Below are 17,553 nucleotides of genomic sequence, written 5' to 3' on the forward strand. Positions count from 1 at the left end.
CCAGAATAAAACTCATATGTTTCTGTGAATGATCCACTTTCTACTGGAGCTGACCCAAGTGTTTCTTTATCCCTCTTGTTATTCTGAGTGCCCTTTGACCCTCAATATCTATGTTACTTGAAGTCTTTCTTGACATCTAAATTGCAAAGTGAAGAAATTAACCTAAATTAAATGAAACTTACCTACAGCAAGCGTCACCACAGTTCCTGCATTAAATTTAGGTACAAGGCATTTGTATGTTCCTGCATCAGAGAGTTGTACTGTGGAGAGTTTCAATGAAACGTCTCCACACTGCAGTTTGTTGACAGAGAGTGATGTTCTTCCTGTGTACAAAGGATTCTGCTCAGTCAGAAGCTCCACACCCTCTCGCCTCACATAGACAGATCTAGGTTTGAGGTCAGTTCTGGACCAATCCACAGTCAGGTCAACAGCATCCACAGCAGGTTCCAGGTGGCATGGCAAAATGATGTCATCACCAATCATGGCCACTACTGGCTGAGTTGGACCAATCATCTGATGCTGACCTAAACAAATTTAGGGACACATACAGTTCAGCAGTTTTGTAATTGTGAAGATGAGGCCGAGTAAGATATGTAATTGATTTATTTAACTACATCAACATAAACTGTTTCTGTTACAGTGTGTTTTCATCATCTGTGTAAGACTAGAGGTAAGCAATCTAAATTGTGGATTTTATAAATGTTTGTGTGCAACTTACCATCACAAGTTTGTGTTAGAAAAAGGAGGAAGACAACCACATGATGCAAAACCAAGAGATGTTTATTCTTTATAGGACCCATTCTCGATGTCTGCAAAAAAAAAAAAAAAAAAAGCATAGCAAGACACTTTTTTCATATTAAGCCATTCTCTGATAGAAAAATGAAACAGTCAAAGACTGATTTGCAGACTGTCACGGTAATATTACATTTGGAAAACGTATTTAATTATGTTAAATTTATTTTTAATCATTTAGAAATGCGCTTCTTTCCAGGAGTAACAGTAACAAGAGAGATCAAGAACACTGCAGGAAATCTGGATATTCAACTGAAAGACAAACTGGGAATTGTTGACTTTGTCTTCTTGGCTCTTGGTGAGAGCTAGCATGTCACCTGGACATTGCCCAGTTACTCATCTTTGTGAAGTCATTAAACTACAAGCAAAATAACAAAAACACTTTTTTACAAAATCAAAGGTTTGTGAAAATTTGCACAAAAGTATGTTTTTGTTGATAAACAGTGATAAAACATTGGCCACTTTCACATTTCTGATTGCCACATCGACTCTTACCAGTAACCGCTAAAGAGATCAAATTGATAGAGCGATGAAAGTAGAGAGACAATAGACACATGTAATATTGAGTCCAGTATATCCATGATGCCCTCCTCCAATAAGCTGTGTCTGTGCATAGGTCATGGTTTCTATTGTCCTGTTTGCAATTAATAGACTTACTGTCTATTTAATGCTGATAGAAGATATGGAATTTGTTTCAAATTGCAAACTCTCCAAGTAGCTACCAATAACAGAATGTAATTAAAATACACAATTTAGATGTTTATGAATGCACAAGTATCCAGAAATAATAATGATGTTACTTTTACTCCTTCACTACAGAAAATTTCAGCACTTACAGCACTCCTCGTGCCTCTGGTAACTGTAAATGCTAATGTGAGGCTGTAAAAAAAAGGTTTTTTACTCAATCATGTGGGTGGCTGTAGCTCAGGTGGCAGAGCAGGTCAGCCACTAACTAGAAGGTCGGTGGTTCGATCCCAGGCTGCTCCAGGCTGCATGCCAAATATCCTTGGGCAAGATACTAACCCCATGTTTGCCTACTGGTGGTGGTCAGAGGGCCCGGTGGCGCCAGTGTTCGGCAGCCTCGCCTCTGTCAGTGCGCCCCAGGGCAGCTGTGGCTACAATGTAGCTTGCCGTCACCAGTGTGTGAATGTGGTTGAATGACTGAATGTAGTGTGAAGTGCTTTGGGGTCCTTAGGGACTGAGTAAAGCGCTATACAAATGCAGGCCATTTACCATTCAATCAAATTTAACAAGTTGATTTGTAGAGAGCACCAGGTCAAATGTTGCAGAACTGAACACACACACATCAATCACTCCCTGGTGGTCACATGTCTCCATAATATAAGTGGCAAAAACAGTAGAAAAGTGAAAATTTACAGTGGCCCAGGGCCCTGTTTCAGAAAGCGGGTTTAGAAAACTCAGAGTTAAAAATGATACTCAGGGTTGAGTAACCCCGAACTGTCCAACTCGGAATATTCGGTTTCAGAAAGGCTGATAACAATTAGTTCAATCAACGCCGAGTTGCTTTAACCCCAAGTTAAGCGCGCGCATAAAGCCCTGATTAGTGGAGCACAGATTAAGCGAGTCACCATGGAGACGGAGGGAAAGAAGGCGCGGTCAATGTATTTTACAGCGCTTGAGGCCGAAATTCTGATGGCAGCATATGCCAATAACATGCAAATTTTGCGGAAAAAAAGTAACACAGCCTCAGCTGCAAAAGAAAGGGAGCATGCATGGCAATACATAGCCGACAGAGTCAATGCGTGAGTGTTAATTTAAACATTGATCTAGGGATTTCCACCCATTTAACACGTTATTTTATTATATTTCATTTTATTTTTTATTTTATACATTTTATTTTGTGATGTGATGTGAGCGCAGGTGCAACCCAACAGGCCCCAAACGTTCCTGGCAGCAAGTAAAAATGAAATATAAAAAATGTAGAGGAAGAGGGTCCAGCCACTTCTCCAACAAACCTTTCCTCAGTAAGATGTTCAGCACTGATTTACAACCAACCTAAGTAGGCATGTACTATGAATGTCAATGCAGGTTTCTGACAAAGAGGCGGAGAAGGTCAGGGTTAGTTGAAGTAAACCTGCTAGGGGGCAGGTTAGCTTCACGGAGTGTGTCGTCATAGTAACTCACTCAGAATTAATCTAAACTTGCTTTGTGAAACCGAAAACCCAGAGTTTTCGTTAACTCAGGGTATACTTACTCAGAGTTTGCACTAAACCGGCTTTCTGAAACAGGGCCCTGAAGTGCAAACCACAAAAACAAATCACAAAACGCACAACAAATTGAAAAGCACGAAAACAAATTGAAAAGCGCAAAAACAAATCACTTAACGCAAAAACAAAACGCACAACAAATTGAAAAGCGCAAAAACAAATAACAAAATGCACAACAAATTGAAAAGCGCAAAAACAAATCACTTAACGCACAACAAATTGAAAAGCGCAAAAACAAATTGAAAAGCGCAACAACAAATCACTTAACGCAAAAACAAATTGAAAAGCGCAAAAACACAAACCAAACCGGAAGAGGTAGGTACCAATGCTGCAACAACAGGCATCACTGATTGGATGATGGATCCGGTAGCCTTTTGAACCGGAAGTTGTTCTGCCGAACGTGGTTATGAGAAAGAGCAGTCAACGGCCGTTTATCAATGCCCAAGTATGTGAGTACGTACTCGCGTTCTCGGTGAGAACGCGAGCACGGACTCGCGATATGTACAATTGGAACACCTGCGTACGTGATGATGTCACAGGTCCGGAGTTTTTACTGCCGTCCCCTCTTAATTTAACTGTGAGTAACATGTTATGAAGCTTAACTTTAATCACAGCCAAACTGGTTTACTCAGGAACAAATAAAACACTGAAATAAACCAAACATTAACATTTAGAAATGATCTAAGTGACTTATATATCATTTGTAACCTCAGTAGTGAGGGGGGGTTGAAAACGGGGGGGGGGGGTTGAAAACGATGTGCCGGGAGTCCGGGAGTTTTGGATGGAATGCATTCTGGGATATTTAGCTGTACCAAGTCACCATCGATGCATGCTCGATAAAACGGGCGGATCGAGAACACATCCGGGACTTTTTCGCGTTCTCGGCTTGATGCGTACTTCGAATTGGAACAGTACTTGGTCTCCGACTGATGACGTTTCACGAGTACACGAGAACGCAAGTACGCACAAGTACGCATATTGATAAACGCCCAACATGTTTTGTCCAAGTTGTGGACAGTTGTTCTGCATTCGGCAGAACAACTTCCGGTTCAAAAGGCTACCGGATCCATCATCCAATCAGTGATGCCTGTTGTTGCAGCATTGGTACCTACCTCTTCCGGTTTGGTTTTTGTTGTTGCGCTTTTCAATTTGCTTTTGCGCTTTTCAATTTGTTGTGCGTTAAGTGATTTGTTTTTGCGTTTTGTGATTTGTTTTTGCGCTTTTCAATTTGTTGTGCGTTTTGTGATTTGTTTTTGCATTAAGTGATTTGTTGTGCATTTTGTGACTTGTTTTTGTGTTAAGTGATTTGTTGTTGCGCTTTTCAATTTGTTTTTGCGCTTTTCAATTTGTTGTGCGTTTTGTGATTTGTTTTTGTGGTTTGCACTTCAGGGCCACCGTAAAAATTAACAACTTTTCTTCTAAATAAAATGCTGACATTACAGAATGCATGGTTTTATAATACAACAGCAGAGATTAAAAAAACGTGGTTTCATGTCGAAGTGAATGAGGCATTTTTGTATCGAGATGCACTACACAAAAAAATAATAATGCAATCAAATCAATTTTGTGTGTGTTCTTTGACATGTCCAAGAATCTATTCAACCCCAATGTCCCATCCTCATGCTATTTATTACATGGAAAAATGGTTTTTTATGAGTTTTTTCAATAAATAGTTTATAATTCAAACATTTAAAGTGGCATTTAAAGGCTTAAAATCCTGAAGATAATTTAATATTTGATTAAGTGATTTGTGAAAAAAAGCAGAAAAAATATTGTTGGTTGAGGTTTTTCTGGCAGATTTTGTGTGTGTAGATTTTTGTACACAAGGTATCGAAATGGTGCAAAATGCATCAGCTGAGTATGGATGAGTAAAAGGCTAAAAGACTCTAGATATTAAAAAAAAAGATTTCCTGCAAAAATCCATGTTACAAGCTTTAACACAGCCAAAATGTAGTCACACTCTTGTGTTTCACTCACTAGAGTAACATTCCTGACATTGTACTAATGACTGTCATCCTCCCACAACTGATCACAGGTGATATGTCATCATCATGTTTTTGTTTTTTTCACCATGAACTGTGAGTCTTTGGGCTAGTGCCCTCACCCCTCGAGCCCCTACTATATTTTCCTTTGAAAGTAGAAAAGCGAGCTCTCTACCTTTGCTTGACATAGTGTGGAACAAACCTGATGAGTCTAAAGCTTAAAATCAAACAAACACCTCTGAACTTTCAAGATTTTTTCTGAGGAGGAAACTGACTCTTGTTTTCAGACAGCTGGGCTCCTGAGTTTGCATGAAGCAGTCATTTTCAGAGGAGAAACCGAAACAATTGATGTGAGCTGACTCCACCAAACTCTGTAAACAGCACAGCAATCAGCAGCAGTCTGTGGCATTGACAGAAAGAAAATCTGAGAAACCTGCTGCTGCAGTCAGCTCTGTGTTGTATCTCTATTTGGCAAATAAATTAAAGAAAAGCACAAAGGCTCAGCCAAGGATGGAGGTGACCCATCAAAAGGAGTACAGATCAGCTTAGACTATGACCTTTTACTTTGTAATGCACCTGCTCCATAGCAGTGTAACTTATGCACATAACTAAAACTAAAAGCTCAGAGTTTCTTTTAAGTCACCTCGATGAGACAAAGTCCTGCTTTAAGTGCAGGTCTCTGCACGATTGCAAGAACAGTTCTTTATAAACATAAATACAGCTTTTCTCAAACTTTGCTGCTACATTTGGAGCTTTGTGCAGCTTTTAACAACTGACACACATTTATCATCTAGTATGAGCTCACAGTTTGACAGCAAAACAACAGTCTGACTTTATTCAGACTCTTGTCTGTAGAAAAAAATCCCTTTTTTTTTTGTTTTTACCACATATTTCAGTGTTTTGTTAGAAGGTTCTTGTTTGTTTGTTCTCTGAATCAAAAACAAAACAACAAAGAACCCAACAAATAAATTAAAAAAGACTTACCACAGATAATGACACAGTGATCCAAACTGATTCAAACTGTCGCTGTTAAAGTAAAATGAATCATTGGAGCTGAGCAGGAAACAGGAACTGAGACAAGTATTAACGAGTCACTGCAAACTGGACACTCCGGTCGGATCAGTTTCAAACGTTCATTGCTGCACATTCCTTGGTCTATCAGAGAAACTCTGAGTATGACGAACACAGGGACGGTTGACCTTGATTGCATATTGCAACAGATCAGTACAGATCATTTGTAAATGGGTTCAGTTGTTTCTTATTACCTTCAACAAGGAGCTCATGTTTTTGGTAGCATCTCTAAAGGTTTTGAATATATTCTGATACTCTGTAGGGTGAAGAACAGGATCATGTTGTAACAATCAATAAAATTTGATTTACATCCTGTGAGGTAGTCAGACTCGAACGTCAAGGAAGGTGGTAGGGAAGCAGACTATGCAGACATTTCATGTTTCCAAGGTGAGCAATGTATTTACAGTGAACTTAATTTAATGTAACTTAACAAAACACATCTGACCCTCATGAAGACTGAAAAGACAAACAAAGTAAGTATGAACAAATGACTTAATCTGTAACATAATAAAATATAAAGAAACATAACTTAGTATTTGTCTTAATTTGCAGAATGTTTGATTTGCCGGCAACAGAACGCTTACACAAACAAACCCAGGATAGTGAGTGAAGCAATGTTACTTGACAAATAGCAAATCATAGCAAATACATAGAAACAGAATAATGTGTACAATGTGCAAAAAAAAAAAAAAGGTAAACAGATATGGGACAAATGGAGAGCACTGCAACTGCTCCTCCACTTTTTCACACATCCACAGAGGTGTTCAAGGTCAACTTTTGAAAAAAAGCCTTAAAACTTCAAAACTATGATTTTTAAAAGTCTTAAAAGTGTGCTGTGTAATAACAAGTATAAAGATTTAAAATATCATGTCACATTTTACCTCTGACCTCTCCCTAAGTTCAACAGATACTATATACAGCCGTTTATTTAAAACTATGTCATCATTGGCACTGACAGCATGGAGGGAATGATACTTCGGAATAGCAAATATCAGGTTACTTTGGACCTCTGACCTCTTCTTTAGGATCAAATATGGTCAAACTTTCATAAAATGATTTTCATCTATGCTTCAAATTCTGCTGCCTTTATACTGGTTACATGTTTCATGACTTTGCTTTGTGCATTACAGTAACAGGTTACGACACTTAAATACAAAACAGTACATGTACAATGTTCCTCAATGTTTTTTTTAAATTGTTTCTTATCGAAAACCTTTTTTCACTTGATATTTATCATTATAAATGTACTGTATATGTATTCAGGGCTGCACTGGAACAAAAAATCGGCCCGGGCATTTTGACTAGAGACCGGCCCACCAAGTATTATAGGAAAAAACCATAAATCCTTTGAATGAAAACAAACGCTGTTGTCACAGTGATGTATACTGTCTTGTTGGTATATATGTGTCAGTCTAATAAACTTAAACCTTCACCATCCTCCCTATTCTGGTATTCTAAACAGTACCCAAAAGTAGACTGCTTGGTCGAGTTAACCTCCTGAACTATCTACAACACATGGTGAAAACCTGAAATTAAGACAGAGAAGACTAGAGGTGAGACATGATCATTACTGATTACTGATGACATATTTAGATATATTTTCATAAACTATTCATTTGCCACATCAATAAACAGCATGGCAGGGCAAAATATTTTTTCTAACATGGCAACCTTTAAAAAGTGAAAGGAGACAGAAAGACAGGTGGGAAAGAATAAAATTTAATTGACTTTTTGATGGCATTTTACACACAGTACTGGTACAGTATCTAGAAAATGTGGGAAAATACTGGCATCATATACAGTACTTACTCCTGAAGAAATTATGATGGGACCCCCCAAAAAATACTATGTACAATAATGGATTTCTATACATTTTACATCAGATGAAAACGTTTCTTGTAAGATTCAGATAATTATTTGTTAAAAGCTAGACATTTTAAATGAGAAAAAGAAAGAAAAGTATTTCATAGTGCCCCCTTCTCCCTGTTAATGCCCTACCTGGGCCCCTGGCAAAACTTTGCACAGTTACCAGCTGTCAGCTACATAAAAAAGGATCCTGGTGTTATTTGTCATCAGAAACAGCTCATAACTTCCCTTCAACTCATTCATGTCACCTAAAAGGTAAACCTGTTTCTCCATCACCTGTTCAGCTCTGATGATTCAGTAAGGACATCTCCTGGTTTCATCTTCATGTTTCCCTCTCACCACATATCCAAACCGATATCGTGACCAGCAGCTTTACAGCTGTGGCTCCAGCAAACATCAGCTGATACTAGAAAGTAATATTAAATAAATTCTAACAACAGCTGATCAAGCTTAAACGTGCTGCTGTTGTTTAGCGCGACACCCGCTGGTTTCCTCTTTCTGGCGCAAAGTGAGCGATAAACAAACACGAGAGAAAGCCGATCAGCTGATCATTGATCAGTTTCATGATTGAAGTAGAAACAGGGGAGGGAGAGAATGAGAGAAGAAGAGGCAGCTGTGCAGCAAAGACACAGAATAACTGCAGCTTTGTGTCTTTTTCATTGTAGCTGAAGTACGGGACAAACTGTGTTCCTTTTCACCTCAATACGAAACGCGCAATATTTTCTCTTAACGACACCATTCCGTTTTTTACGGGACGGCTGGAAACTCTAATAACTAACCTTATAAATAAAATAAGATAAAACAAGTTCATCATCATTAACATCATAGCACCCACCCAGCTGTATAGAAACTCCGTCATGCTAGCTAGCACGCAGTATGAGTTATTGTAACTGACTGTAAAAAGTCAGCATAACGATAATAAACTCCACCTAAACTTGGTTTATATCTGACCCAGATAGACTGCAGTCATAACTCCTTACCTGAAGTGCAGTTCACCGCCTTGGGTCTCTGCTCCTCCTGCCTTTCCATCATCTACCTGCCAGCGTGTTGCATCTGCGCCTCCACCACTTGCTAATGTTACTGAATCTGTGGAAGCTCTGCAATAGCCACCACCAAACAATTGAATTATATAGTAAATGCTACACATGTACTATATCCACATACATATAAAATAATTATACTCAAAATTATGTCAAGTATATCAGATTAGTTTTTAAACACTTTAATATTCACTGTATACATCTTTTGCAAATAGTTTCTTTGGCGACCCCTGCATGCCTGGAGGACATTCACGCCATCTCTTACTCCAGGGCTGTATCCAAATTCAGGGGAAGGTTTATATTATCTATATATTCAAATGCCGTACTTGGAGGCAATAACATCACAGAAACGAGACGAAGGCTGTCCAAATTCAAAAAGTCCTCCAAATATGGTGACAAATGTGTCCTTGTTTTTCCCAAATTTGAAGGATGGGTCAGGTGTATCCTTCATGTCCCACCCATATTCCAAGATCCATTGTTGGCCATACAGGAGATTGTTTTTTTCTAATTTTAACATGTATGAACTTAACATTAACTTTGAACAATTTTAATTATTTGATTACAAAGTAAATAACAATAACAATTAAACAAAAATATTTCTAAAACACCAACAATATTTAAAGAAGGAAAAACAATATTTACAGTTGTTCACACAGTATGAGCGACCTGTTCCTGCACCGCTTCTTTAACAACTGTATTAGATTACAGGAAGTCTCTGGCAGTGTTGCTGAATCTGCCGGAGCAAGATCAGAAATGGATGGGGTGCTGCAACTGAGACCTGCGATTTGTCTTTTCTGGTCATTCGTACACATTTACTGTGTTATATAAAAGTCACTGATATTATCCATGAAACTAGTAATTCCTAAATGCATGTAGATCAAAGAAAACATGCAAGTTTTTCTAGCTCCTCGAGAATTAAAAATGTACAACAAAACTGAGCAACATTTCTGAGTCCATTTTAAAGTTTTCAAGCTGTGGTGCTCATGACCGGAAAAATGCGGATGTAAGGGCAGACTTGAACGAAGGCTGGAAGGCTGTCCAATTTCATAGCCGCTCACTTGCGTCCTACCCGGCCGTCGAAGGATCCTACCTACGTGGAGCAGGTAGGTAGGATCCTTCGGAGCATCCTTCCCCTGAATTTAGACACAGCAAAGGAGTCCTGCTACACATGTTCAAACACTCCTGCATATGAGAGTCACTGGGAGCTGCTTTCATGTCATGGTGAAAATCTTTGGAACAAAGCGTTAGAGTAGGTCACTACGTGAAAAAGCAGACAGAGAGTGTTTTCAGACTTCATATAAAACACCAACAACTGTTTCAGCTGGAGTTGTTGATCCATTTCCACTCTGCACTAATCATCTGTTCTCTGCTCGTCCATCACTATTTGTTTGGATCGGCCACCAAACAGGACAAGAACAGACTACTTCCCTCTTGGACCACACAACGCTTCCATGTGCCAGGTGTAAGAGAGGGGATGCTGTTGGCCTCTACCCACCACCCACCCACCCTTACATGCATCATAACCAGGCACTTATATGTTTAATTTCAAAGCAGATCCTGCTGACACATTTATTGTTTTGGATAACTAAACTTTAAAAAGAACAAAATAGCTTTGTGGCTGTTTCTCTCTCTCACACACACACTCACACACACACACACACACAAACACACACACACATACGTATATGTTGGGTATCCATATCTTTTGGGGACATCTAGTAGGCATTATGCTTTCCCTAGCTTCCCTAGCCCCTTACCTTAAAGTTAACCAAAACACAATTCTATCCCTGTCACTAAAACCACATGTTGAGTCTCAAATGCCTTTAAACTTGTGGAAATGGGATTTTGGTCCTCATAAGGGCTGTCGGTCCCAACAAGTATGGCTGACTTCCAAATTTTGGTCCCCACAAAGATAAGAATACATGCTTACACACAGATGTGTTTTCATCATGGATCAGTTTTGATGATTAAATCATCAGAATTATAACAGCAAAAATATTAATAGTAATCTTAAACTTAAATAATAAACAATAATATCAATATCTTTTTTGTAACACTGACACATGAGCACTTTCAAGAGCATCACTGTCAGCTAATGGAAAATATTATTGTTGTAGTCTCTCCTATTCGGTCCACTTTACAAAATCCATATAGGTTTTACCAAAATGCAACTCAGTACAGTCAGAACATGATGTTTTTGAAACTCTGCTGCTTAAGAATAGTGTTTATGGTACATAGTAAATTGTTTCCTCTTCTTCTTGGACTTGCTGTGTATACCTTAATAAATCACTATTGTTTAGAAGTTAGAGTTTGTTTTTAAAAAATACAGGTTTACAGTTTACAGTTCAACATACTGGATGTTTTATTGTCTTGGCTTTTATAGAATTAACATGTTCAACTGGATTCTTTCTACGTGACATTTGAAATTTTTCCTTGTTTCTGTGTGCATATTAAGTTAATTGGTTCTCCCTCTGTATTTTAGCATATTCATTAAACACAAAGAGAGAAAAAAAATTCAAGTGAATTAAACATCTGACTTCTTAGACAGATGTTCATCAAGTGAGTTTCTTCTGAATCTCTTCTATTTTGTTCTAAAGAAAAAAAAAATCTATGATAAAATTCACTCAAAATACATGTCCTGTTAAACTGTATATAGTATAAATTTAAAGCAAAAAATATAGAAATATCAGGCATCACATTGCAAAATGACAGCACTGACAAAAATAACCCATGTTTTATTTGTTGTGTTACTCTGTCCTTCACTGATTAAAAAAAGAAGAGACACTAAAGACACTGGGAATGTAAATTAAACACCACACGACAGTTTGTACGTGTGATTTTAGCAAGAAATATATTAAAGAAAAATTCATCCTGACTTCTTAGACAGTTGTTCATATCTTCTCACTTGTTTCTCTGACAGTTTCTTCTGAATCTCTTTCATTTCTTTGTTTCTCTCTCAAGTGTTTAATAATTTGTTCCTTGTCTTTTTCTAGCTTTCCCTTTCTTTCTGTCATTTGGATTATAATGGTCTCTGTTTCCTCCATTAGCTTTTCTGTCATCTTTAACAGTTCTTCATGTACTTCTGTTCTCTTTTCCAGGTTAGTTTTTTTATCTCCACGTCTATTCATTTTTTTCTCTTTGTCAAGTAATGGGGTTATTTTCTCTTTTTCCATGAGCTCTTTTATCTCTGTCTTGTCCTCCTGCAGTAGTGTGTTGAGTTTTTCTCTCTGGTTCTTCAGACACGTCTTCTGCTCCATCAGTTTTTCAATGGTTTGTCTGACGTGTTTTAAGTCTTCCTCCTTGTTCTGCAACTCATCTTCAAGTCTTTTCTTTTCCTCACATTCTCTCTGGAATTTCTCCTCCATCTCTGTTTGATGTAATTCATTTTCATCCTCATCATGTCTACTGATTTCTGTGTGAATAAAAATGCAGGAAATAATGTTCAAAAGTAATATCACTGAAAGCTAAAACACATACTTGCTTGCTACAGTAAACATTGCCCCCCCAAAATTCACATTTGCAGGGAAAATGAAACCATAAACAACATCACAAAAAAGTTAAATAATTCACACTGAAACAGTGTTAATGAAACCTAATAAAAATCAGGTAGATATAAATCCTTTGTTTTTACGAAACATTTTAAATTAACTAACTTAAAAAATAGAGATTATGTTGGTTCCAACATAATCTATAATAGGAATCCCTAATAACAGGGATACATTTAGTGGTTGTCAGAAAAGTATGATAAAGTTAGAACTTACTGGTTTTCTTTTGTCCACGTTTCCATATTAGTAATACCGTTGTAACAATCAATATTAAGCAGACAGCTACGTTGATAGTAATCTGAACAGCAGGATTACACTGGATCAGGAAGAAATCAGCTGAAATTAGAAAGCACACTGAATATATTGTGTGTAACTGAGAAAAATTGTGAATAACTTATGATCCCAAACATATATCATTTTTTCTACCTGATACATGGATATGTGCTTCTTCAGTCTGATTGATGTTCTTCTGTTGGACTCTGCAGGTGAGACTGTAGGTCTGTCTCCTGTTCACAGTCACAGTACTGCTGATGGTATAGAGGCCGTCAGAACCTTTGGCACTGTTTGTAGATTCAGCTGTGATTTGGTTTCCCTGACTGTTCAGCCAAAACACCTGAGGCTTTGGATACCAGCCATTAGATTTGCATTTAAAGAAGATTTCATTTGTGACTTTGGATATCTCCATGACTACAGAAGAAACAGAACCTACAGAGGAAATAAGGATAAAAGTTACTTGGAATGCAAAGTTCAGAATTAAAACATTTTTGAATTATTTCAATGGTTCATGTTAGTCCAAATTCCTTCCAGATTACCTTCGATTACCCTGTGGTCACGCCATATACTTAAGCTTTTTGTTGAAATGGTACAGTGGCCTAAATTGTAATTATAAATACTACTATGCTCTTTTAAAGATACATCATGGTTGTTCAATTTAATCCTGTTACATATTTAAATGTCCATCTGGTCACGTCAAATGCTTTTTTCTTTTGTTGTCTTTTACCCAGCTGCCCAAATGTTCCTCTCATTGGCCTTAACGCCCTATGAAATGTCTGTAATTCAAAATACCCTGACTATCTTCCACACCTCTCCCCTGTTAGTAAAATACACTTCTTGATAACTCAATAAACTATGCCATGTGTCTGGTCAGTCTAAATCTCAATCCAGTTAGCTATGTTAGCTCAAGTAAGAGCTAATCTGTCTTTCCCAAATTTTATTCAACTTATATACCCCTGTAGATGATCCACTTCCTAGTAGAATATCCATCTTGTCATTTCAGGTACCCTTCTGTTATTTGTCAATATCGCATCGTTTAATGTTTTTCTTTTTTTTAAGAGCAAATGGGATTGACGTCAACTTACCAACAACGAGCTCCATCCCAGTTTCTGCACCAATTTCAGGAACAAGGCAGTTGTATGTTCCTGCATCAGAGACTTGCACTTTGGAGAGTTTCAATGAAATGTCACCACATTTCAGTTTGTTGATAGACAGGGATGTTCTTCTGGAGTATAAAGTATTCTGAGTCAGGAGCTCTGCATCGTCCCGCTTTAAGTGGACAAATCTAGGTTTAAGGTCACGTCTGGACCATTCCACAGTCAACTCAACAGCATCCCTAGCTGGTTCTAGCTGGCATGGTAAAATGATGTCATCACCTGTCATTGCAATCAATGGCTGAGTTGGACCAATCATCTGAGACTGACCTGTGGATAAAGTATAATTAATAATAATTACACTTCATTGGGTTAATTTTTCTTGGGCTGTAGTTTCCCAGGTGGTGTTGTCTTTATATCTTTCTTCCAGTTGTCTTGCAACACCCCCAACACATATACACACAAACTCTCACTACTTTGAGGTTATGTTCATTGTTTAATATTACTGTGCAACTTACCTCCACAATGCCATGTTAGAAGAAGAAGGATAACAACATGATACAAAACCAAGAGAAGCTTGTCCTTCATTGAACTCATTCTCGATTTCTGCATAGTAAAAATAATATAAATACAGTAAGTATGGAAAGTTAAGTTAAACTCCCTTAACCCTTGGATGCACAACCTACCAATAGGTACTCTTCCACGAGTGGGGTCAAAAATGACCCCCAAAAAAATCAATGCATTTTGCTATAAACTCGGTTGTTGTTCTTCAAAATCTTTAAAATAAAGAGTTGTAACATTCTCATATTTGAGGTATTCCTCATAAAACATGTTTGTGACATGAGGCCCTTTGCACTTTTATTTATTTTTTCATTAATTTTAAGAAATTGGAGTTTTTGTATCACTTGTATCACTTTTGTATGCTTGCTCTGCATATACTGCAGAAGCTGGGTCTTCCCTCTGAAAGGCACAAGTTGTTCATCCTCTGTAACACAATCACTGAGGATGAATTTCTGCCTGCAGTTGACCAGGAACAGGCCCCATATGTAGCGGAAAGCTGCCATGTGGTTTGTTTTCAGTTGGTAGGCTCTGGTCCTCTTGTCATCAAAGTGCAAGATGGGCGAATATCTTCAAATCTTTGAATTAAAATAGTGGCCTTGTAAAATGGGTTTTGCAGAGGACTCCCAAAAAACACACCGACTGGTACATCCCAGTACTTCTCACTTCCTGCAAGAAGGGTCAATCAAATGAAGGCCAGCAGCTTATGTTTAATTAAATTTTTCCACTCTTTTCCCCTTTCTGTTGCTACTCTTCGTGCCTCCATGTTTGTGCATGTCAGCACCTCTTCTATTAAATTATCAGACATGAACATCTTCCATGCATCTATTGGGGAGACAGTACTAAACCCAGGTGCAAGCCCTGGCCGTCTAATTCAGAATATTGTGGCTAGAACAGTAAGAGGGGCTTATTCTGTTAGACTCAATATCCATTGGCCTTGTTCAGTGGGGGGGGGGGGAGAGATCATTTGTAGGGCAAGATCCACAGGGATCCTAGCTGGCCTCACAGCGGCCATGCTACTTTAATTATTTAAAAAAACCCATCAGAAAGTACAATGTTTGAAATGCACAGGAAACTATAAACAGGGCTGCACAAAAATGGTCCGCAGGTGCGCATTTGCTGTCAAAATAAAAGACATGCACCAGAAAAGAAGTTGGAACGCACGTTTGCGTACATAAGATGTTCTGGAGGAGGACAGACATTTGTTCAGAACTTTTAAAGATGTCGAAGAAGCAAGCTCCGTAAGCAATTACTTTGGTGTTCCTCCACCGCAAAAGAAGCGTATATTCTCAGAATTTCTAGGAATACTTTTATTTTGACACCGAATTTGCACCTGCGGACCACTTATGTGCAGCCCTGACTGTAAACCATGGATGTTACTGTGTAAAAGTTAATTCCTGATCCATCAGAAGTGTAAGTGGGTCAGTCAGAGTTGCTAAGAATGAAAGTTTCATAGAAGATTCCATAAGAACTGCTTGGGGTCATTTTTGAGGAATACCTGGAATATGAATATATTACAACTTTTCATCTTAAAGATTTTGAAGAAAAACAACCCGTGGGGTCATTTTTGACCCCATGTGTGCATCTAGGGGTTAAATGTTTCATGTTATATTGCAGCCATTTGCTAAAATCATTTAAGTTCATTTTTTCCCTCATTAATGTACACACAGCACCCCATATTGACAGAAAAACAGAATTGTTGACATTTTGGCAGATTTGGAGGAGGAGGTCATCTGCTAATCTGAAGGTTGGTGGTTTGATTTGCATGTAAGATTGAAAGCATATACCTAGACAAAACATTGTGTGAATGAAGCCCTTTCAGTACTGTACTGGAAATTTCTTTATTTTATGTATTGATCACATATTTTAATCATATCACATTGGTAATAGTAACATCACTTTCTTACTTTAGTAGCAAAATCACTACTGACACCTCTTTGTATATAAATGCATGTGGAATTTTATCACAAGTGGGCCTAGGGTTTTATTACACCTCACAGAGGGTACATTGTAGACTTGAAGATCTCCAGAACATCCTGCTTTTAGGGAGGTGATGGGTGGTCGTAACTTTTCTTAGAGTGGGAGAGGGGCAAGGATGAGCTGGATTAAAGGTACAGAGATATATGATGTGCTGTGGAATGTTCTTTGCTTGGGAGTGTTCTGGGAAGGTACAATTTTTCCTCAGAAAATTGTTTTGGTGTTTGACCTGAACATTTTCTCCACTGCAGTGTTTTTCTTTTCTTTTCTAATAAACCTCACTTATAGAGAGACACACTTGTTATATTCTGGTCTCATTCACAACTAGGGATGGGTATCGTTTAGGTTTTATCCGATACCGGTGCCAAACCGGTACTTTTGAAATGGTGCCGGTGCTTAAACGGTGCTCAAACCGGTGCTTAAAGAATGGAGAACACAAAATTGGTCCAAAAACCTTTCATGTTCAGCTGTTTTTTTGTAAAAAGATAACAATATTAGCCTTTTCTGCAGCTATGGGGCATATATGGTATCACTCTTGGCTGGAAGCAGTGCTTAATCAATGGAAAAAACACAAACTTTGTCCAAAAACCTCTCATGTTTAACTGTTTTCCACTTTTTATTTGGTCATTTTAGCCTTTTTGGCCAGGGTGAAGGGAGTATCTGCCATCAAACAAGAAGACAGCCGCATGTAACTACGACGGTGTTTGTTAGTTCACCTTACATGCATTAATGTAATAATGTGGTTAGCCTACTCAACGTTAATTACACACGAACAACATGAAGCTACTCACGCAGAGAAGAACGGCTGCTGCTGCCATCATCATCCGTCATCATTTCTGCTACACTGACAGGGCTAGGTGCCAGGACTCTCCTCTTCGGGTTTTTGGGGGATGTTGCTAACTCCGGGTCTGATAACAGGCACCAGACCCGCAGTAGATGTGCACGGTGTGAGGTCTCGCAGCAAGCTATCAAACACGGCGCATTTCTCAGGTTTAAAAAAAACGCTATGCGTCGCCAGGTGTTTGAGGTGTTACCTCCTTTGACAGTATCACAGTATCACTTAAAAGCACTTGTTGCAGGCTGCTGAGTTTGCATATTTTGCTGTAAAGTAGAGCCAGACTTTTGAC

At 38.3% G+C, this 17,553-nt stretch overlaps 1 protein-coding gene across 1 annotated transcript; it reads right to left on the reverse strand.

The window, feature by feature from the left end:
- Positions 1-162: 162 nt before the first annotated feature.
- On the reverse strand, positions 163-17,251 carry LOC109198402 (butyrophilin subfamily 2 member A1). Its single transcript, XM_019353851.2, has 9 exons — positions 17,218-17,251; positions 14,410-14,497; positions 13,883-14,221; positions 12,951-13,229; positions 12,741-12,860; positions 11,874-12,391; positions 10,038-10,112; positions 719-809; positions 163-524 (listed from the first exon to the last, which is right to left on the reverse strand). Exons 1-9 carry the CDS (start codon positions 17,248-17,250, stop codon positions 163-165), a joined length of 1,905 nt encoding a protein of 634 aa, XP_019209396.2. The 5' UTR covers position 17,251.
- Positions 17,252-17,553: the final 302 nt, after the last annotated feature.

This window comes from Oreochromis niloticus, linkage group LG3 (assembly GCF_001858045.2).
Source record: "Oreochromis niloticus isolate F11D_XX linkage group LG3, O_niloticus_UMD_NMBU, whole genome shotgun sequence".
NCBI lineage: Eukaryota > Metazoa > Chordata > Actinopteri > Cichliformes > Cichlidae > Oreochromis > Oreochromis niloticus.